This window comes from Tinamus guttatus, unplaced genomic scaffold (genome assembly GCF_059628265.1).
Source record: "Tinamus guttatus ecotype Peru unplaced genomic scaffold, ASM5962826v1 Tinamus_guttatus_pri_ptg000318l, whole genome shotgun sequence".
Lineage (NCBI taxonomy): Eukaryota > Metazoa > Chordata > Aves > Tinamiformes > Tinamidae > Tinamus > Tinamus guttatus.
Genome location: NW_028288852.1, coordinates 1,333,754 through 1,354,961, shown reverse-complemented (window position 1 = coordinate 1,354,961; position 21,208 = coordinate 1,333,754). Strand labels below are relative to the sequence as shown.

The 21,208-nt window shown below is 42.8% G+C and overlaps 3 protein-coding genes across 5 annotated transcripts in view; 2 read left to right on the top strand and 1 right to left on the bottom strand.

Annotated features, from left to right (window-relative positions):
* The first annotated feature begins 2,909 nt into the window (after positions 1–2,909).
* Positions 2,910–4,310, top strand: DNAJC28 (DnaJ heat shock protein family (Hsp40) member C28). The gene has a single exon (XM_010213479.2). It carries the CDS (start codon positions 3,013–3,015, stop codon positions 4,093–4,095), a length of 1,083 nt encoding a protein of 360 aa, XP_010211781.2. The 5' UTR covers positions 2,910–3,012; the 3' UTR covers positions 4,096–4,310.
* Positions 4,311–5,837: 1,527 nt separating this feature from the next.
* IFNAR1 (interferon alpha and beta receptor subunit 1) overlaps positions 5,838–21,208 on the bottom strand; it is a 54,548-nt gene continuing 39,177 nt past the window's right edge. Inside the window, exon 12 of the transcript XR_015913613.1 lies at positions 5,838–5,851. The gene's annotated coding sequence lies outside the window, so the exon portion shown is untranslated. The remainder of the gene's footprint in view (positions 5,852–21,208) is intronic.
* Positions 7,609–19,422, top strand: TMEM50B (transmembrane protein 50B). Of its 3 annotated transcripts, XM_088529002.1 has the most exons (8): positions 7,609–7,692; positions 12,294–12,480; positions 13,103–13,215; positions 14,348–14,415; positions 14,959–15,051; positions 15,843–15,900; positions 18,005–18,098; positions 19,381–19,422. In XM_088529002.1, exons 2-7 carry the CDS (start codon positions 12,382–12,384, stop codon positions 18,048–18,050), a joined length of 477 nt encoding a protein of 158 aa, XP_088385128.1. In that variant the 5' UTR covers positions 7,609–7,692; positions 12,294–12,381; the 3' UTR covers positions 18,051–18,098; positions 19,381–19,422. The 3 variants fall into 3 exon arrangements, with proteins under 3 accessions (XP_088385128.1, XP_088385125.1, XP_088385127.1); XM_088528999.1 differs by having other exon boundaries at positions 18,005–19,422; XM_088529001.1 differs by having other exon boundaries at positions 7,664–7,692; positions 12,305–12,480; positions 18,005–19,422.

Sequence of the window (21,208 nt, the reverse complement as noted above, 5' to 3'; positions counted from 1 at the left end):
GGGAATAAATGCAAGTTTCCGTGCCACCCCCTCGGGGAGTCCAGAACCGGCATTTTCTGTGAAGCTGGATGGAGAGCAAGCAGGCAGGAGGGATAGTGCTGGGGGAAGGCTGGAGAGCGGCACGTCTCACCTGGCGCGTCCTCCCTCGCCGTGCTGGGCAGCCCTGCTCACGCCAAGGGACGCTCCGGCCCCGCGTGCTGCTCCTGCCGCACACTGAGCACCGCCGACCGCGTGGGGCCAGCGACACGGAGCAGCGGGCAGAGCCCGCGATGCCCCTTTTATCCTCGCACCCACAGAGCTGACCTCCCCGAAGATGCGGGCGGCGCAAATCATTCCCTCCTTGCGCTTCGGCTTAGCTAACGACAAAAGTAACACCCCCCCACACACACACGTCGATTTTGAACGCTTCTAAAAGCAATTTCCATTAGAATAAAACATGGTCTGCAGCTAAATAGAAATACTCCAGTTAAAATCCACACACCGAACCTCCATAAGCCTATTCTCTGTAATAGAATAAGCCTTGGATTGGCTTTTAAGGACTATTTTAATACCAGCTCTGAAGGGAAATTTAATAAAGCAGCAACAAAAGTGTAAGGTATACAATGAGCTTTATTTTATTCTCCATTGATTCCTGCACCATCCTCTTCAACATCCGAGAGCTCATAAGATGGCAAGCGTCACTGGGCAAACACTTGACAAGCTCGTGGCGCTACCACTCGGTTCTGTGGACAGAATCAATGCGTGCCAGTGTAGAACTGAGCAGTACGTGTCTTTTAAGTTTAATCACCAGGACTGCATTCTGCCAAGGGTGTATTAGCCAAAGCGACCAGGATATAATGTGAGCCTTAAAATGAACTGCCCTGTATGTATCTTCCTCACAGACTTTGACACCACCACTTCACTGGCTGGATCTGTAACCTGCTAAGCCTTAGCCCCATCACATACAGTTAATAAAAACGACTTATAAACAAATAATAGTGTTGAGGGAGGAAGATGCTATGATTCGGTTCCAGGCCACGCAGCTAGGCAGCCATTTCCAGGCCCGAGGGCTGAGCCTGTTTCTCCCTTTGGAGTTTCTTTCGCCGGAGAAGAGCTCCCCTCACAGCCAGCAGAGACTACAGGTAGAAGCCCCCTACCAAGGGAAGGGCACTGCCAAGGGCAAGCACCCGCCACTATCACCACCACGGGGAAGCTGCTCCACCCGCCCAGTAACGAGGAATTAGCTCAGGAGAGGCAAGGTTAAAAACCAGGTCATGTTCTACAAATGTAAATGCATAAAAGAACCCACAGAACCGGCGCAGCCGTTAACGCTCCGCCCCCTCCCCCGACCCCCGCTCAGGGCCAGGAGCCCCGCCCCGCGCATGCGCGAGCGACCCGGCCCGCCCGCCGCGACCACGCGCGCATGCGCGCTGGCTGCGCTCCCCCACCCCCCCCGGTCTCTCCACCCGCCCGCCGCCGAGTCACGTGCTCCCTCCCGCTCCCTCCTCCCCCGGCCGTCCCGCAGCCCTCGCGCTCCCCCTGCCGGGCCGGGCCGGGCCGGGCCGAGCCGAGCCGAGCCGAGCCCAGCCGAGCCCAGCCGAGCCGAGGGGCGGCTCTTCCCGTCCCCTCGGCTCAGACCCGCCCGTCCTGGGAGAGGGCGCCGAGCGAAGGACACGAGGCGCCGCCCCCGCCCCTTCCCGTTGTTCGTCCGTGTGGTTGAGGGTCTCTCCACGCTCCCCGCACTCCGGGGCATGCGCTGATGTGCGATAAGGGGGTGGGGGCGGCCGGGAGCAGGTGAGGCGGCCGGGAAGGAGGAAGGGGAGGAAGGAGGAAGGGGAGGAAGGGAGGAAGGGAGGAAGGAAAGGAGAGAGGGAGGGGCTGCCAGGCACCATGGCGGGGGAGGCGGCGCTCCGCCCCCGTAACGGCTTTGGCATGGGGGGGCGCCGAGGGTCTGGCCTCCCGACGAGCCGTTAACCGCCTCCCTGCATCCCCCTCCGCCGTTGGGGAGGCGGTTGGGGGGCCGTTGCGGGGGAAAGAGTGGGATGTTGGGGTGGTTTTTTTTTCCATTCAAGTGGTAATTATTTGAGTTTTGTTGCCATATGGAGCTATAATCATGATATTTGCCTACACTTTAAAAGGAGGGAGTTCACTAATCTGTATTATAGATTAAGTCAATATGCTATTTAAATAAAATCCCTCAGAATAACTGCGAGATGATTCCTCACCTGGATCAAAACCTATTGACACGCAGGACAGATCCTGCATGTCCCAAGTGCCTCACTTATCCTTTCCTTTTTGGAAGGGTTAGTGCAGAAAGGTTGTTTTTTTTTTTTTTTTAATTATTAATTAATTTGACCTGAGTCAATGTTGGTTTAATCTAATTTACTGTTTGGAGAGGAAGTAAGCAAATAACTTGTTGGAGTCAGTGCTGAACCTGGAAAAAAAAAAGATTTTAAAAAAATCTGGATGCTTATTTATTGGAGCTGCAAAATACCACAGGGCTACTTTATCAAGTCCTTTAAGAATACACAGTGTTGTAGGTCTTGAGTCATTTGTATTTGTGGTTAGAAAATTTTGTTGACAGTTTAACGTAGTTGTATGGAGGAAAGGGGAGAGATGCCCATTACATTGGCCTGAATTTGAAGAAGGCGTTTGTCCTGAGAATTTTGAGGTGGAAAAAAAATACCCCGTGCTGCCGTTGCTATACTAGGAAAAAAACTATATTGTGAATTAATTTTCATTTCCCTTTTAATAACTTTGATAGTTTAGGGCATGCAATTAATAAGAAATGCAGGACTCAGCCTTAGTGTCTAAAAGAAAAGAACCTTGTATGTTCTGTACTTTTGAAGGGATTTTGTTTAACTGTAAGAATGTAACAGGATAAATACTAATGAATTATGTTAGTTCTGTTAAAATATGTCAAATATATATATTTTTTAATGTCTTGTAGGTCATTATTAAGTATGTAGCTACATCTGAAGAACTGTTAAGTGGCTTTATGTCGTGCTGACTGACGACATAGGACATCATTTAATGCTATGCCGAGCAATGATTCCAAGACACCTGAAACTCATTCCCAGTGTTTATGGCAATAGACTGTTATCGGGTTACAAACCTAAAAGCAACGTGCAGGATTCTTACAGAATTCTTGAGCTGCAGGAAGGATGCTCTCTTGATGACATCAGGAATTCATACCGAAATCTTGCCAAAAAATACCACCCAGACAGCGGTTCTGCCACAGCTGACACTGAAGCATTTATGAAAGTGGAAGAAGCATATCGGATTGTGCTTGATGATGTGGCAAACAAAAAGAAGTGCACTGAGGATGAAGAGGAAGACCAGTTCAAATCAAAATCCCTCCAGCACAGGCACTACTTGAGTTTTGAAGGGGTTGGCTTTGGGATGCCGAGCCAGAGACAAAGGCAGTACATGCAATTTCGAGTAGACCGTGCTGCCGAGCAAGTGCTGGAGTACCGGAAGCAAAGGCTTGAAGGCCAGAGTGCTGTGACTGATCTCATGAAAGCCAAAGATGTGAGACAGAGCAAAAAGGTGAAAATAACTCAAGCAATGGAACGGTTGGTTGAGGACCTTATCCAGGAGTCAATGGCTAAAGGAGACTTTGACAACCTCAGCGGTAAAGGAAAGCCTTTGCAGAAATTTTCCGACTGTCCGCACATTGATCCTATGACTCACAACCTGAACAGGATTCTGATAGACAATGGCTACCAGCCAGAATGGATCCTGATGCAGAAAGAAATACGAGAAACGATAGAGCAACTAAGAAAGGGCATAGTGGCATCTAGGAATAAGCTCGGAGGGCCAATGACACCGTACAGGGAGAAGCAATGGAGCCGTGTTTGTGAGCAGTTCACAGAAGATATCCAGAAGCTGAACAAAAGAATCGACAGCTTCAATTTAGTTGTTCCCCTTCTAAGCAGGCAAATGGTGCACTTTAATGCAGCCAGAGAAATTGCACGAGCACAAAAGACTTACGAAGCTCTGGCGGAAAGCAGGGAGGCTTCTAATTCAGACACGAAGGAAGCTGAGCAGAAAGATGTTAAAAGGTTTGGGTTGAAGTCTTCTTTGTTTAAGTGGCTAAATCTTATCTTGAAGTAGGATTATAATAATTTGCCTTGTGAAGATTTTGAATGCACTTCACTACTAAACGTGTAGCACTAGAAAGAGAAATTTCAGGTATACTGAAAATATAAATCCCACCTGTCTATTGTTACAGCGGTTAGAAGAAATTGGGTCGTCTGATGTGCATTTGCAGGTGATAGATTTATCTGTGCATACAGTAAAGGAGTAAATAAATTCTCTCTGTTACCCTCTTCCAGTTTATTTTACTTTTATTTCAATCAAAAATAGAGCTTCACTTTTGTAATATTGACTACAATCACTTTTACAATACTATTATCCCTTCTTTCCACATTGAGAAACTCAGGCGTAACAAAGTGAGAACAGAAGTTTTGCAGTGTCACTTGTTTGACGGCTTTATTGCATCTTATTTAAATATATATTATTTAAATATCAGCTCACAGCTGATAAGAGGGCCAGGTTTCATGCATTTTAAAAAGCTACACATACTAATCTCTACAAGGTTAAGTTAAATGGGCACAAGGGTAGGGAGAGGCATGGATGACAGTTTGGACTGTCTGCATTCTGCAACATGTGTTTTGATGAGGTGAAAGGGGGAGGAAGGATATTACTTTTCAGGGGCTACTCACTGTTGCTGATTTTAAAGAATATGTGGTGAAATGTATTAACCCTGTGGGAGTTGTGCAGTGCCCTGCCACTGAACCACATCAGGGCTATTCAGTCCCTTCTCTCTTAAGATTCGCTTAGCAAGGATGCCCTAGCAGTTGGCAATTCTTAATTAACGTCCTCTTCACCCTTCAGTGGCTCTCTAAGATGCTTGCAGAGCTTGGGAATAATGCTAAGAAATAAAGGATATGTCGCAGATACCAGAGTTAAATGTGGGCTGTTGGTGAAGTGGGAGCAAAATGTGTGTGCGATCTGCAGCTGTGTACGAGTCCTCTGTATGAGCAGCCCTGGTCTAAACTTTCAGAAAGAAAAATGAGGTTACATGGTAGTCATCTCGGTTTCTGGGCATTCATTCATCTGCTGAAGTGGGTAACTTTTGCTGTTTGGTATGGATATGGTTTTCTGAGATCACAGTGGTAGACGAGGTTGTATCAGAAGGCTGTGTGGTCTCACAAACCAGAAGACTGTGGTCTCACAAGCTGGTGACTTGTTTTAGTTGCTGTGTGCGTGGTTGTCTGCTTATTTGACTTAGACTCATCTGCAGGTACTTGCTTTTAAAGAAAACCTTAAATTAAGCATGTTTTTATGGAAATCATTTGGCTTAGTAGTCTTAAAAAATTCAGGCTCTGATTCTAATGATGATATACAGGAATGGGATCTGAATTGCTGTTTAAAGTAATTCAGTGGCAGATCTAAAATGACTTAATTGCAAATTGGATTCACTGCACAAGACTAAATAGAACTAGATGCCAATAAATCCAGCTTTGATGGAATCCATGTTTGCTCACAATGAAGGTAATTTCAGCAGCTTAAATATTTAAGTTGCTGTAATGGATGAGTCAGCATGCTGACTGTGTTCCTTTTAAAATCACTTGGTTTTAAATGGTGTAGATGTGAGCTGACTCCCATCACTTTAAATCATTCTTAAAATGTTGTCATGAAAAATGACACAAAATCACTGTGTTAAGTGGCACAAAGATGGCACGAAATCTAGTTCTTCAACACTTCATCACTGTATCAGTGATGAAAATTTTACTTGCCTCAGGTGTGTAGAGGGTATATTTTTGCAAGGTTGATCTAATTTGCTGTTGCTCTGAATCTACAGAATCTTAAGAGCAGTATGTAATCAGGGTTTCTAGACCCTGGGATATCGGGTACCTCCGGTAAATTATAAGAATATAGAATTATAAAGAAAATATGCTCTAAAAAGTTATTTTTCTGTCTGCCACTGGTTTCATTGTTCAATTTATTACTGATCTCAAGAGAAAATGATGAGATCACTGCTGAGTCCGGATACAAATCTGCTTGCCTATTCCCAGAACTCCTTATGTGATTGTGAAATTACTGTGTGGAAAGTACCTCAAAGGTCTCATTAGATGACATCCTTATATGAAGGCAGGACATTATTTACATTTGCTGTTAGAGTACAGTAATTGAAGTATCTTTTTTTCTTTTCCCAGAGTGAGTTTCTTGCCCGGCCCTCCATGGATTTTTTCAAGCACTATTAGCAAGCTCTATGTTTGTACGTGTTAGTGCAACAAAACTAAAAACCTTACAACCACGAGCTAGCTGAAATAAAGTTTTGGGCAGTCCTAGAAGATTTCCTACGTATGCTGTAAAGTTTGAGGTCTAATGAATCTCTGATTATTCTGGAGCAATCGGGGATTTCAGATTGCATACTGAGTTGCAAAGAACACTCTGTGAAGAAGGAATAAAAGGTATGAGAAAAGCGTGAGCAGAGCATACTAAAGGGAAAAAAATAAAATATTTTAATGTCAGTTGAAGATGCTGCCAGTAGAGGGGGAGAAAAAGGTGTATGTCGTGCTGCTTTTGAAATTGCTTCCCTTCTTTTCCAGGAATCAAGAACCACTGGTAAGGCGAGGCACTTCCCCACTGCTGAGATGAGCTGAGGCTGACGCACAGACAGGAACGTGCTCTGTGCGTGAGACAGTAAAGGCTCTGGAAAGAAGAGAGAATATCACATGGAAGCAAATGGCCTGCGGTACTGGATGCAGGGGAGAGATGGTGGCAAATGCTCTAACAGGGGTAGAGTTTAGAGAATGGGCACGTATAAAACCTGTCAAAAGGGGGTATGATCCTTTCCATAGTAATAGTAATGCAAGAGACTTGCTGAAAGCAGTATCTTTCACTTTGTGCTGCGATACCGAGCCTCCTGAGCAAGAAGCTGTCGTTCCTACAAGCCCTGTCTCACTGGATGGCCTCTTTGGGGCCAAAAAAGTGAGAATGAGACCCAAAGGAAAAGCACAACTCAGTTCCAGGCATGGTGGAAGCGGCTGGCTGTGGGATTGGGCTAGGTGGAGGGAGAAAGCAGGATGTGCCGGAATAACCGTTGAGTCCCGCCAGGAAATGTGATGCCCTTGGAGGACAGGCAGCTGCTCGCACCGGGGTAGCTAAAGGGAAGCAGAAGTGTACGATGCATCAAACCTGGCAGGTGTAATAGCAGTTTGTGGTAAAATATATATGTTAACGTAGGGGCGCTATGGGGAAATGCACAGAAAAGTGCCAGGGCTGGCGCTGCAGTTAGTACAGCAAGGGGGAGCGTGGGTCAGCGACAGGACTGTAAGTCGCTCATGCAGTACGGGAGGGTTTGGGCAGAGGGCAGGTGTTTCTTCATGTGAACACGGCTTAAGCGATGTTAAATACAGGTAAAGCCTTTACCGGCGAGGAGGGGCGCATGGGGAGCCGCCCCGCCCAGCAGGGGAGGGGCGGGGGCGGGGCTCTGCGCTGCCGCTCCCTGCCATTGGCGCGCGGGCGGCTGGGCTCGCCCGCGTGGGCCGTGGCGCCGCCCAATGGGGGCGCCGCGTGCTCGCCCAGCCCCGCGCTGACGCGCCGCGCTGGCTCCCCATTGGCGGGCGCGGGCGTCGCTCGCCGCCGCGTCGCTGCCCGCCCGCCCCGCGCCCGGCGGAAGAGTCTCGCGCAGGACGGGGGGTGCGTACGAGCGCCGCGCGGGGGGCGGGGGGCCGTTGGGAGTGACCGTTGGGGGACCCCAGCCTCCCACCAACGGCCGCGCGCGCCCGCCGCCGCCTCCCCCCGCCAACGGCCCCAGCCAGGGCGGAGGGGCCGCGGGGCTGCGCCGCCCGGCCGGGGGAGCCTGCGCGCCCCCCTTGCCGCCGAGACGAGCCGCTGCCCCCTGCCCGCGGCGCCGGGGGCAGCCCGGTGCGGCTGTGAGGCTGCGCGTGCTGCGCGGGGAGGCCCCGCCGCCGCCGGGCCTTGACCTTCTGCCGTAGCGCGGCCTTCGCCGGTGCGAGTCGCGGGCCCGGCGTGGCCAGTGCGGAGTGGGGGGCAGCAGGGCCCGGGCCCGGAGCCGCTCTGCGTAGGGCTGCGCGTATCGCTTCCTCGTTCTTCTGCTCCGCGCCCGCGAAAGGGAGCAGAAACTTTGAACATCCTAAATTGCTTTTTTCTTTTTTCCTCGCCCCTTTTTGTGTTTCTGCCTCATATTGCCCTGTCACGGCTTAAGGCCGTTCAAGAACTCCTGGTGTGCATTATGTGCTCTTAGCAGCCTGCAGAAAATTGTGGAATTGATCTTGTTCGCCATGCCAAAGTTCTCAGACTCTGATAGCTCTCTTGAAGATGGCTTGCTGTGAAGAGCAATCATGTTACTTCTAGGGCTGAGCATCGCTCTTGGGTCCATGGAGAGAGCTTGCTTGTTTAATAATTTTCCTATGCAGCCTTAATTTGGTGGCCTTAATAAGGTGGTAGCTTAAAAGTTCCCCTTCTTCCCTTGCTCTGGCTGTACAGCACTGTGCTGTACAGTAAGGGGAAAGTGAAAGTGAAACTGTATAAAATGCCCGAAATGGGTGAGTGGTCCAACTTCCATTAAAAAGAGAAGGAAGGACTTGATGAGAAGTGTTGTTGCTCATGTACAGGTCTTTACAGTTACTTTGCTAAATATCTTTTCATGGTACATGCACATGGGAAAGGAAAAAGATTCCAAAATGGGTTGTATGTGGTTTCCTTCATGATTTCTTCTCTGCTTCCTGTCTTTTCCCACTACCTCTGGAAATAGGAGGACCAGTTTGTTGTTAACCCAGCAGTATCTCATGGCCCCATAGGATGGTTTACTTTGTGCATACTCCGTACATCTTCTCATGACTGCTTTAATGATTTGTTTAAGTGGAATCACTTCATTTGGAGTTGGGAAGCTGATTTTTAGGTAAAGATTTAGCGCTCCAGCTCTTGTGCCGTATGTTTGCATTTAACTCCAGACGTCTGAATAATCTGGTAGTTGTTTTAACGTGAGGTGCTATTGTGTGCTGAGTATGACTCTTTTCTATTTGCTAAGTCACAAGGTTGTTCGTGCCAGCACTCTTATGTCTCCCCTTACTGGGTGTGAGTGCAAAATGTTTCTTGGAGCCTGCAGGAGGTTTTGTTCGCTCTTGGAGCAGGAGAGGAGACATGGTGTAGGGAGGACACTGAAGGAGAACTACTGCGAGGCTTTTCCGCCTTCTTCCTTGCTCTTCAGTGTGTGCATTCCAGTAAAAGTTGAAGCAAGGAGACTTTGACCTTTATTTAAGTAAGAAGGTGCAAATGCAAGCACCCATAAATCTGATCTACCAGAGTTTTCTACCTATACAGCAGGATGTATTTGGGGTAAAACCTAAGTATGGTCAGTGGTGGTGTTGTCCTGTCGCAGAGAGCAATTCTTGTTATGTTGCTCACAGAGCACGGGTACGTTCAACAACATGATGCAGAGAGATGGGCGATTGCCATGTTTACTTGCACACATATGAAGTATATACCTATATGGCACTATATAAGTAGTGAGAGATTCTTTTTTATGTAGACAGGACTCTGTTGAAACTCTCCTATGAAAGGCTGTTTTGGAGGATTGAGGATGGCATCAGTAAATACTTAGATCGCGTTAGAAAAAACGCTGTGCAATTAGCTCCTCCGCTGGTGTTACTGCTGATCCAAGTGCTGGAGAAGGCAGGCAGGGTTAATCTCCCCTTGGGAAATCAAAGCTGAGCATCGGCCTTAGATTTGTGCAGAGGTAATGCTGCTGGGCTCCTCATCTGGCTTGTCTTGCAGCTCCTCCATGCCGTGTTTCTCCAGATTTGGCATCCTCTTCCAGTAAAACAGGAAATCTGCGTTGTTGTTTGCACATCATGGTTATTGATAGCTGCCAGTAGATAGTGGTTATCTGATCTCTTCATATGGGGAGCTTCTCTTCAGAGCTTGAAGATGAAGTTAAAGCAAAACGTGAGTTTGAGAGCTAGTGTCAGACACCAAAAACAGGCTTTCTGATTAAGAAAAGAATGTGCATTTCTAGAGCGTTGTCTTGTATCTTGAATATAAAACGGTCATTGACTTTGTTTCAGTTTTTCCATCTTCGCTTATTTGTCACTAATGCAGTTGCGAAAGCTGTGTATCTTACCTAAGTTAACTGAAGGGTGGCTAGAGGTGGTGTGTCAGGTTTCTAAAGTGAGTAAAACACCTCTGATTTGTCACTTAAGGTTTAAAAAATGTTTAAGAGTTAAGACAACTTCTGTGCAATGCATGATCTACATCTATTTCTAATGCATATTGCTATGGACTTTTACAGAGTAGGAAGGGTCAGGATAAGTCAAGGATAAGTCAGCTTTCGGTTTGGACATTGACTTAATTGCATTAGTTGGCTCCATGAACTTTTATAGCCCCTTTAAATCATAGGAGGCAGAGGATTTTTGCATTTCATGTTGGCCTTTTGAACTGGAATGTTTTTATAGGGATGAAAAGATTTCATTCATGAAGTCATCTATGAATTGGACAGGCAATTCCTAAAGGAGAGGATGAAAAAAATCTGTTCTTTGGAAACATTTTATCCAGTGTCTTATCTTGATCTGCTTTCTGAGTTGCAATGTATTTTATATTATGCTTGAAAGAAGAATTGTTATCTAGGTGTGTTAATACTCTTATAATAATTCATTGTGGGGGAGGGAAAAATCCAGAGGAAACTGTAATGTTGGTGGCTTATTCTGAGGATGCCTGAAGGTGTATTCACCTGCAAGGAAATAACTAGATTTGACACAACCTCTGTTGCACTGGCTGGAAAAACTGGTATCCCCTGTTGGTGCATTTACCCCTCTTGCCTGGTAGCTGCAGAAACAGGTCCATAGTCTATGGAGAAGATGGCAGGGGGGACTTCAAGCTGTGTGGATCAGGGAAGCAGGGAGGGCAAGAGGGGGTTACTGCGGGCTGAGGTGCCTCCTGCACTTCAAGGGCAACAAATAAATTGCATGTGGAGTTGCTTTAAGAGTGGGAAATAAGGAAGTGCTGCAGGAGCACTCAGTCATAAGACCTACAATAAGGAAGTACTGCAACTCGGTGTGAAAAATTCTGGAAATAATAGGAAACTGTGAAAATGGCTTGGTAAATACAAACAAGTATAAATATGAGATTAACGATATTGTTGAACCCACATATTTTCAAGAAGTAAAATAGTTTTTAGTCCATTGCTTTTAGTGCTTTAAGATAGGATTTGTAACTACAGGTGGATTTTTAGTATTATACTCAAGAGAACAATTTTTAAATCTTATTCGTAATGTAAATGAACACTGTCTGTCTTTGTTCTGTCTTTTGACTTAGTATGGACTTCTAAATACTGCCGTTAACTAGATGTTTTACAGCAGTCTTTCCTGTAATGTAATGATTAGCACTTAACAGTACCCGTAAATTACAGAAAATTAACAGTACAGAACCAAAATTGATTGTCAGGAAGGCTGGTCACAAGTCACTGCTAATAAAAAAAATGTAAATAGTTTAGTTTCTGACACATTTCCTGTGTAAGCAAGCTATGTTACAGCCTGAGAATAGATGAAGTATAGCACAGATGAAGTATAGCTATAACATAGCTGTTATAGCTACTGGTTTCTCACCAAAGTGTTTGAGAACTGTCCACACAGTCACTGTATAGCTTTCATATTTAAATTTGCTCTTGTCTTCCTGTATTTCAAGTTCTGTATGACCAATCTTCTGACTGTGAAACAAGGCATTTTCTACCCTTATTATTACTTGATTCATTGAGTTGATGCCTTTTTCCCTGTGTTAGAGGAGCATGATATTGTCTGTCTGTCTTGTTGACTGAAAGCAAAGGGATCTTATTCAAGATTACTTGGCCTGACTCAAGACACAAGTTCTCCTGTGTGTATGAAGTCCCACTGTACATGTGTTCCTTAATGACTAATGCTAGAGAAAGGGCTATGTTTTGAGGGTGAGATGTAGATTAAAATGCTTGTTTTTTTTTGCTTGTATGTTTTTGTTTGCTTTTCACTTTGGGTTTCTAAATGTTTGAACAGCATGCTTTTTGTAATTTCTCTTTGGTTTCATTATGTTGCTTTATATGTAGATTTTAAGATTTTGGGGTTATGTGATCACTTTATTTTGCAATTCTCTTGGCAAGCTTTTTTCTTTTTTAATACAAAACTAAATATAGTTTAATATAGAATTTATAGTGACCTACTTAATTCTGTAAAACCACACTGTAAAGATTGCTTGTGACAGTTCGTCAAACATATCAAATTTTTACTTTTTCTGCATTAACTATCTTTTAGCTGTGTTTCAGGTATTTAGGACGTGGCTGTTAATGGAACATTTCATATATGAGCACAGAATAAGGAAGGCACTCTAATCTTTAAGGAAATGGCAGGATTCTTGGACAACTTCCGATGGCCAGAATGTGAGTGTATTGACTGGAGTGAAAGAAGAAATGCGGTTGCTTCGATAGTCGCAGGTGTATTGGTGAGTCTGGAGAGGAGGTGGATTGTAACTGTGCTGACAAATTGGGAAGGATGACATAGGACAGACAGTTCAGCATTTAAAATGTTGTGATGTTTCACTTTTAATTAACCCGAAATCCTGGGCATTTCTTGAAGATTTTTTTTGGAGTGTATTTGTTAGCCAAGTTCTTTGTAAGTCATAGGAATCTGCATGTTGCTCAGTAATGATATTCCAGTTATGCTGTCTTTTCTTATTTTTTTTAAATGGAAAACCTAATGGATTTTTGGTTTGATTAGATATGTTATAGCATTCATGTTATCTATATCTTGTATATGTTTATATATCTTGTATATGTTTAGAATCTGTATTCTTGTTCTTGAATTAGTACAAGAAATATAGCTATTTTCTGATATTTAATTTTAATAGAAAATTTGCTACATTCCCAAATACTACTTTGAAACACCAACATTAAGGTCTAATGACACTAACTTATGCACCAAAAAGGTTTTAAACCTGATCTGAAGCTAATAGCTGCCTAAAATAGTTTATGCTTGTTAAACCAGTGGACGCATGAACACTAGGCAGGTTTTGTGGGTGTGTGTGCCCTTTCAGGCTCATAATGTTGGTTTAATTTTGTTTCTAGTTTTTCACAGGTTGGTGGATAATGATAGATGCTGCAGTAGTTTACCCAAAGCCAGAACAGATGAACCATGCATTCCATACCTGTGGTGTGTTTTCAACACTAGCTTTTTTCATGTAAGTGTGTGTGTGTCTTTGACTATATATATAGAGAAAGAGATATGTGTATGTATTTTTTTTTTTAGGAAAAAAGTATCCAATTAAAAACAGTTTTTACTAAGTGATATGCTATATGATAAAAGTTTGAATTACTTTATTATAAATTGTTTGTCACTAATTTTGCAATGTCTTCTTGCATGGCATTTTTTTGGTTAAAAAAAACCTTATTTTTTTAATATGTGTGGTCTTTGTTTCTAATAATTGTTCATTCATTGTTCCTTTTTCCCCTGTCCTCTTTTGTCTATTTAAAGTAAATTGCTTTTTCTGAATACTTCGATTGAATCCACAAAACCAGACCTTCCTTTGTGCAAGTGGCCTTTAAAAATAACTCCAGTTCTTTGAATCGAAAACTGTGTAATGCTGCTCAGTAACTCATCTGAATATACAAACATTAGACTGCATTTGTTGCTGATTTTTAAGTAATTTCTCCATTTTTTTTAATCTGGTCCAAAACCTCATCAAACGGTAGAGTTAGTAATAGTGTACTTTTTCTTATAATCTGAAGATGTAAGTGTGGCAACCTTTTAAAAAAAGGGTGCTTTTGGCTACACTGGGCCTTCTTTAATATTTGGTGTCTGAAAGGTGTTTTTTTTTTTTTTTTTTTTTTGTCCTCCCAGTCACATAACTTGTTTTAAGAAGACATATTGTCTCTCCTTGCAGAGCGTATCTCGCTTGAATATCTGTGGGTTCATTGGGAAGGAGAAGCAGCAAAAAGTTCCTTGTATCCCAATCAAATGCATCATGTTAGGGGTTGTTATTACTCCTGTGAAGTGGTCTAAGATGTTTTAACAGATAACCAAAAAATCACTGAGAATATTTCAACCACTACAAAAGGGTAATTAAGCTCTTCCAGCTTACAGGTCTGTTAATCTGAAAATTCAAGTGAAACTTCAGAAAGGATTTGGGGTTTTTTTTGAAATCCGTTTGGAATCCTTCCATTAAGGGATGTGTAGTAATGTGTGGCTATACAGGAAAGACTTGCTGAGTATTTTCTCAGAATTTATTGCATCTTAAAAACTGCTACTGGTTTATTTTGCATTGATTCTTCTGATGACTTGAAGCATATGCACTTTTTTGTTTTTGTTACTAGGATAAATGCTGTGTCAAATGCACAGGTGAGAGGAGACAGCTACAGTGATGGATGTTTAGGAAGGACAGGTAAATTAACTCACTTTAAAATCATGCTGACTTGAAAGTTCTTTTTTTAATGCTGGTTAAATAAATAATAATCAGAAGCTAAAGAGTAGGAGAGAATTTCTGTGAAGTTAACTCCTTTACATATTTAACATCCAGAGGTAGTTAGATGTCACCCCTGTGAAGAAACCTTTCTGAAGGAAACAGGAAGGGGTTCGGTTTTGTACCCTGCTGAACTGCTATCCCACCCTCAGAAACCATACAGTTTTGATGGAGATTGTTATTAGTCCACTTCAGGTTGTGTTAAATGATGGAAATTAGAGCTTGTACCACAGATCTTTACTCCAGATGAGTGGAAATACCTGCAAATTATTTATTCCCTAAAACATGGGCAAGCAAACTACTACCCTTTGTATTAAAGGCGGCCAAATTTGGTTTATCTTGTCCTTCATGCAGGCTTTAATCCTTTCCCTTTGGACCTTCAGGGAAGTAACACTGCACTGCAATGTGTCGTGTGTCATGGATAATATTCTGTGTGGTTCTCAGTGGTTTTAATATTTCCTGCAGGTGCTCGTGTCTGGCTCTTTATTGGCTTTATGCTGATGTTTGGTTCACTTATTGCTTCGATGTGGATTCTTTTTGGAGCATATGTTACACAGAGTAAGTCTCCTTCTTCATTACTTATAGCAAAGAGATGGGTTTTGCTGCTGTTCTAGAATGATCATCACACCTGATGCTCTTCTCCGATTTGATACCTATCCTGTGATACAGCACGTTGTTTAGGAGTTCTTCCACTTTTTTTTCGCTTTGCAACTTGAATCTGAAAATCTAGTGGGCTGTTCTCAGCTCTTTGCTGTATGGATTTCACTGCGTGATGCTTGGGGGGTTGAAGTGAGGAACTACCACTATGAGCTCCTTCAAACAATCCAAGTGTAGATTTTATGTGTATCTGCACTAGGCAACAAAAATACATTTGTAAATGTACATTTTACATATATATATATAGAGAGAGGATAGATGTGATGTGTAGAATAGATTTTTATATATGTTAAAAAATACATATACATATGGGTAGCTAACTGACTGTAATCTGTAATTCAGGAATTGCTGCCGAGTTGTTAAACTGTGTTATATATATACGTGTGTGTGTGTGTGTGACTTTAATGACAAATACTTAAATAAAATTCAAAAAGGCTCTGAAATCTAAGTCTTTCTAAAGTATTATGGATTGTGTTTTGGTTTTGAGGTTTGCTTCACACCCAGAAAAATGTTTCTGTTGTAAGGTGTGAGGCAGAAGACCCAGAAAATGGAAATGTGGTCTGTTCTTGTCAAGAGTAACACCATGTAGTTGTGTAGTTAGTGAGACCATGAGAGTAATACTGTGGGCAGTGTTTTGAAATATACTTTGTAGTACAAAAGAACTTAAAATTTCTTTTTCGTGTAACTTGCAGACACTAATGTTTATCCTGGATTAGCAGTGTTTTTCCAGAATGCATTGATATTTTTCAGGTAAGTTATCTGGGTATGTTTCCCTCTTTCCAAGTGAGAATTACACTTGCTTGTTTCCATATATATAGGTACTCCTCGAAAATAGATGTTAAAAGCCAGAGGCTGACACCACACTTGTCCTTAAACAACGTGAGCTTGCTGGTTTCAGTGCAACACTCCCTGGGATTTCACTGTTACCCACCTTGAGCTTTCCTATGTGAGGAGAGCAGCACATAAAATGGATGCCTCTTGGGTCATAGAATCATAGGGTCATTATGGCTGGAAAAGACCTTCAAGATCAAGTCCAACTGTAAACCCATCAGCAGAGAGCCGATGTGATACTCTCCACTTCATAAACCAGTCAGACTTCCTTAAAACCACCTTTTTTTTTTTAACTCCTTTTTTCTGTGTTGCTTACTCCAATGCCTAGAACCAATTCTTCACTTGCTCCACAATTCTTCAATTGCTTCACAATTCTCATGCTGCTCTTCCTTCCTGTTAGTGCAGCTCTTTCTGATCCCATTCAATTTGCAGCTCTAGGACGTCAATGACCAAGGGTGTAGATAGTATTCTGGGTGAGATATTGCCAGTATTCAGGATACTGGCAGTAATATTTTCATGTCTGCACTACGAGCACCATGCTGTGTCTCCCGGGAGCAGTAGGTGATAGATCCTACTGACTTTTTTCCAGACTATGTCATGACAATGGCATGATTTTTTTTTAATTATTATTTTTTTTTCTGATTTGATGCTTAGATATTTTTCTACTGGATGAGCTTTCAATTATGAAGAGTGATGAAATTATCTTGTATGACCATGGTGGTGTGTTTCATAACAGAAATGGTTTTAAGTTCAATATTATTTCATGAAATGTCATCCAGCATCTTGTAAGACACTTTGAAACTCTCTATAGCTATACTAACTCTTTTAGTGCGTTCTATAATACATTATCTATAAATAATATTGGGTGAAAACAGTGAAAGCAGAATCAATCCCATTATCAAAAATGTGGCATAACCTCCCCTTTTGCAAGGTCCATATCCACGTAAATCACTGGGCTAACAATTTTCCTTCTAGTACCATGTCAGATGCTCTGCAGTGATCTGGTGGACTGGCTCCCCTGGGGGAGCCCTTTTTGTTCTTGTTTGGCCAAGCTTGTTATCTAGGTATGAACTATAAGACTTTGTTTTAGAAAACATGTTTAGTTCATTTTTATCCCACCATTTACCTGAAGCAGTAACCCTTGTGGTTTGCATCCAGTGCTGTACACCCACTTCCTCTGAGCTAGATCATGGTTACTCAGCAACTCCTTTCTCAATGCCTTAGCACTTTCCCCCTTCTTTTAATTGAAGCAGATCGTCTTCCATCGGTGTTCTACACGATACCTGCATTCCCTAAACAGTGCTTCGGGACTGAAGCATGAGTCCTGGTTGTTATTCCACCATTTTTTTTACTTAATGTAACATGCCCTATTAGTTCTCTCATGAGTTGTCCAGGTGTTGTTTTATTTACCATTACTTCATTATTATTGTTCATTATTGTAGATAGTGTCAATATTTCTCATTTCTCTGCCTACTCATTGTCTTGCCCTTTATCTTTCATTTGTCAGTTTAAGAAAAAAGATGCTGCCAAAAAAGTATAAGTTAAGGAAATCATGTTTGGTTTTGTTCCTTGGACATTTCATTTGATCCATGACAGTGTTTAACTGCATCCAACCTTATGAAAAGCATTTTGGAAATCAAACTGTAATTTGTATCTGCCTTATCCACCACAGGATGTGTGTTCTTTTTGGTGTCCTCATGCAAATTTATTTGCTCACATTCTCATCCTATTATGATGCTCTGTGTCCAGCTGGTTCTTGTGTTCCAGGATGAGACCTGTCACTCCACAGATCTTCTGGAATCTTTGTAATTCCAAACATCAGTCATAGAATCTCCTAAATAGCAGAATTTGTTACTCTTGTTTTTCTTCAGGAGGGCAGCTGCGTTATTGCAGGCTGGGTATTTTTATTAGTTGAGCAGTTGCTTCAACTCTGTCTCATGCTTTCAAAAATGGATAGTGCATCAAATATAAATGCAAAAAATACTGACTTGAATAAATATTAACTTGATTTTTTTTTCTTTAGTACTCTGATCTACAAGTTTGGAAGAACAGAAGAATTATGGGGATGAGAGATCAAGGAGAGCGTTATCTGTTCCATAGTGGCTATGTTGTACTCTGTATGTAGATACATTTACATTTCTTTGTTCTCATTTTGCTTTCTCAATCATACAAACTAAGACAAATTACAGTTTCTGTAAGAAGTTCCCCCTTTTCATAGGAACGCTTTGTGAATATGTACATATGACTGTATATATCTTAAAAAGGGAAAGTTGGGCTCACTCTCTGAAATCTTCAGGCTCATTTATTCAAGCACATGCGGTTCCGTCCACATTCAACCCTTCTAGAGGAGTTCCACTTCAGTGGAGCTACAAAGGAGTTAGCAGGATAAAGCAGGTTCCCTGTAGTAGTGGTTATTAGTCTTAGGAATGGGCCTGCTCGAGGTCCTTTTGCAAGGGCTACTTTGTATACCTGAAGCTGCAGAGAGCTTAGAGAAGAGGCCCACTTAAACCGTCCTTAATGACGGTAAGTTCTGTTGCATTCTTGAAAGTTGTTTTCAAGAATTTAACTGCTCAGAAAAACTTAAAAGTAGCTTTTATTTGTAAACAAGGCCCTGTGTTTGGCAGATTCTGCAGGGCAGATGCAGCTGTTCCTGACTCCTGCCCTGCTCTAGCACGAAGGACACCTGGCAGCAGCACAGCCCTCGCAGGATGGAGCTCCTGCCTTTCAGTGCGATAGACACTAATAAGCATTTACTGTATCTACTAATACTGAAGTAAAAAACCCTAGAACTGATGCTAGTCAATCTTAAGGGACGTAAGGAAGAAAGGAGAGCCAGACTAACATGTCTAATGTTAGGCCAGAATAGATTGTCCTCAAGGAAAGCTTTTTGCTCATTAAGTGAATCTGCTACCTATTACTTTTTAAATAGAAATGGTGAGCATTTCAAGTGGGGATATAATAGAAATGTATTTATTGCTGTAGTACTTCTAAAAAACTAATGCTCTTACTGAGCATCTTAACTTTCCTGAGTTTTAGGACTGCCACTTGCCCCAGTTAAAATTTTATTTATTTCCCAAATTTGATGGGCACTTTATGAAAATGCTGCCATTATTGAAATGCAGTTTCTTCTGGCCGAAGTAAACAGGAAGGGAGACCATTTATATTTTATAGCTTTGGACTTATCTTGTATATACCCCTTGCTGTTGGTGACTTCCTTCCGTTCCGAGTTTTATGTGGTCCTGAAGCATTTAAATCTACCCTGCTTCCTAAAGCTTTTATGACTTCCCATGTATCAAAATAGCCCATGAAGTGGTATTGCCCGTAAGGCTGTAACTTAAAAGTGCATGGTTACTGTATGCTGTTAGTCATCTAATTGCTCCCTTATGGGAATCTTTCCAGTGGACAGAATATGAAGCAAATACTGCAGCTGAAATTGTGCTACTGGCTAGACTAACTTCTATCCTGCTCTCACCATCTGCAGTGGGTTACGATAGATTCACTGGTGTCAACCGCAGTGTTGTGCAGGAGTTGTCTGTCGGGTTGTAATTCCAGAAAATGGCAATAAACTTATCTTATGTTCTCAACTCTTATGTTCTCCAAGCAGTGTGCAAATGTCACAGGATAACTTTGCTGTAGTATCTATTTAATAGCTCAAGTCATGCTGACCTTGAAGCAAGCCTTACACCAGCTAATAATTAAATACATTCTTGTTCTCCTGTCGGGCTCCCATCAGCGAGCTCGTGAGTGTATACATTGGCTTTGCAACCAAGTGAGAAACAAGCAGAACATAAACCAACCCCCGCTGAGGGGGTCTGCGACAGCTGCCCCTCGAGCACCCCAGCAGAGGTAGGTAAGTGTTTAACATGGCAGAAGGGCTCCCGGGGTGCTGGGGGGAGCTGCCTCTTAAAACCCTTCTCTTTAGAGCAGGAAGGAAGCTCTTTTCTGGAGTTGCCTGCATCTTCTGTCAGAAACTTACTTGCTTCTGCCTACATCTTGGCCATCTCTTTTGGATTTAGGGAACTGGTTTGGTGATGCCTACTGATTATATAGCAGCTAAGAGGGAGGGCGGGGAAAAAGGCACAACTTGGAGGATCCTAACAGGCCTGGTGCAACAGGCATGCAGGTTTTACTCAGAATGTCCCTAGGTTGCTTTGACACTGTAAATACTTCCATAAGGTTGAGAGGGACAGTGCTTTGACCTTTTATAGGGGGCAGTTTTGGCGATAAACTTCGAATTACTGTTACCAGAAGGTGTGTGTGTTTGTTTTTTAAACTTTCCTCTTTGTGCAACTATTAGAAATATTTAATATACCCACTTCAAACAGAAGTCTTCTATGTTTTTACTGAGTAGGCCCGGTTCATTCTGCAAATTGTAGGCTGTGTCTGTAATTATTCCCAGGGAATGTTCTAGCTGCCATCCATGGAAGCCCGTACTGACACCCTCTGTTACACATACCGAGGCTGGGTTGAAAAAAATATGGGCAGACCTAAGAGCAAGGGGAGATGACGCAGCTTCCAGACAGGTTTTAACTTCTTGTCAAATGTAAAGCATGACTCAGCCTTCAGCTGACTCTTTGCCTGGTCTTGGCTTGTGCCTTCCCCAAAGGGGTGGAAGAGCTGTATCTCAGATAAGCAACAGTGATGGTTGTAAACCAGGTCCCTCAATAGCTGACTCAAAGTAACTTGGAACAAAATGCCTTGCATGTAACTTCATGTAATTACTTTTATTTCATTTTTTAAAAAATATCATGAGTGGAATAAAAACAATCTTTACTATGTAAGAGGGGGTAAATTATTTTCCTTCAATTTTATTTGTGAGTTTCCAGTGGTGGAAGGGGTTTCCACCTTTCCTTCCACTCCATAGCCCTTGGTGTTGTAGCCTGAGTTCAGTCTTGCTGCTTCTGCTTTGTGGAATCCCCCCAAAAAAAACTTTTCTTGTTGCAAGACTACAAAAGATTTTAGTGTCTGAGAGTTGTTCAGACATTTCATATAAATGCTGAGCAAACTCTAAAATAGAGTTCATTTTTGCCAGGAAGAATAGCAGTGTTTCCCCCCAGGAGCAAAAGATTAATGCTTCTTTTGACTTTTGCCTTCCTTTGAGGCGGGTATGGAGGCAGGAGCAGTATATGGTGGCCGGTGGTTAGCGGGAAGTAACTCCAAGAAGGGTAAAGTCCAGTCCAGCTTCTTTTTAGACTGCATTTTCATCTGGAGGGAAGAAGTAGAAGCC

Bases quoted from the DNA above. Each gene is read 5' to 3' on its own strand.
- DNAJC28 (XM_010213479.2), top strand. From the start codon at position 3,013: ATGCTATGCCGAGCAATGATTCCAAGACACCTGAAACTCATTCCCAGT.
- TMEM50B (XM_088529002.1), top strand. From the start codon at position 12,382: ATGGCAGGATTCTTGGACAACTTCCGATGGCCAGAATGTGAGTGTATT. The intron at 13,216-14,347 runs GTAAGTGTGTGT...TTTTGTTACTAG, and splicing joins TCAACACTAGCTTTTTTCAT to GATAAATGCTGTGTCAAATG. The intron at 14,416-14,958 runs GTAAATTAACTC...TATTTCCTGCAG, and splicing joins TGGATGTTTAGGAAGGACAG to GTGCTCGTGTCTGGCTCTTT.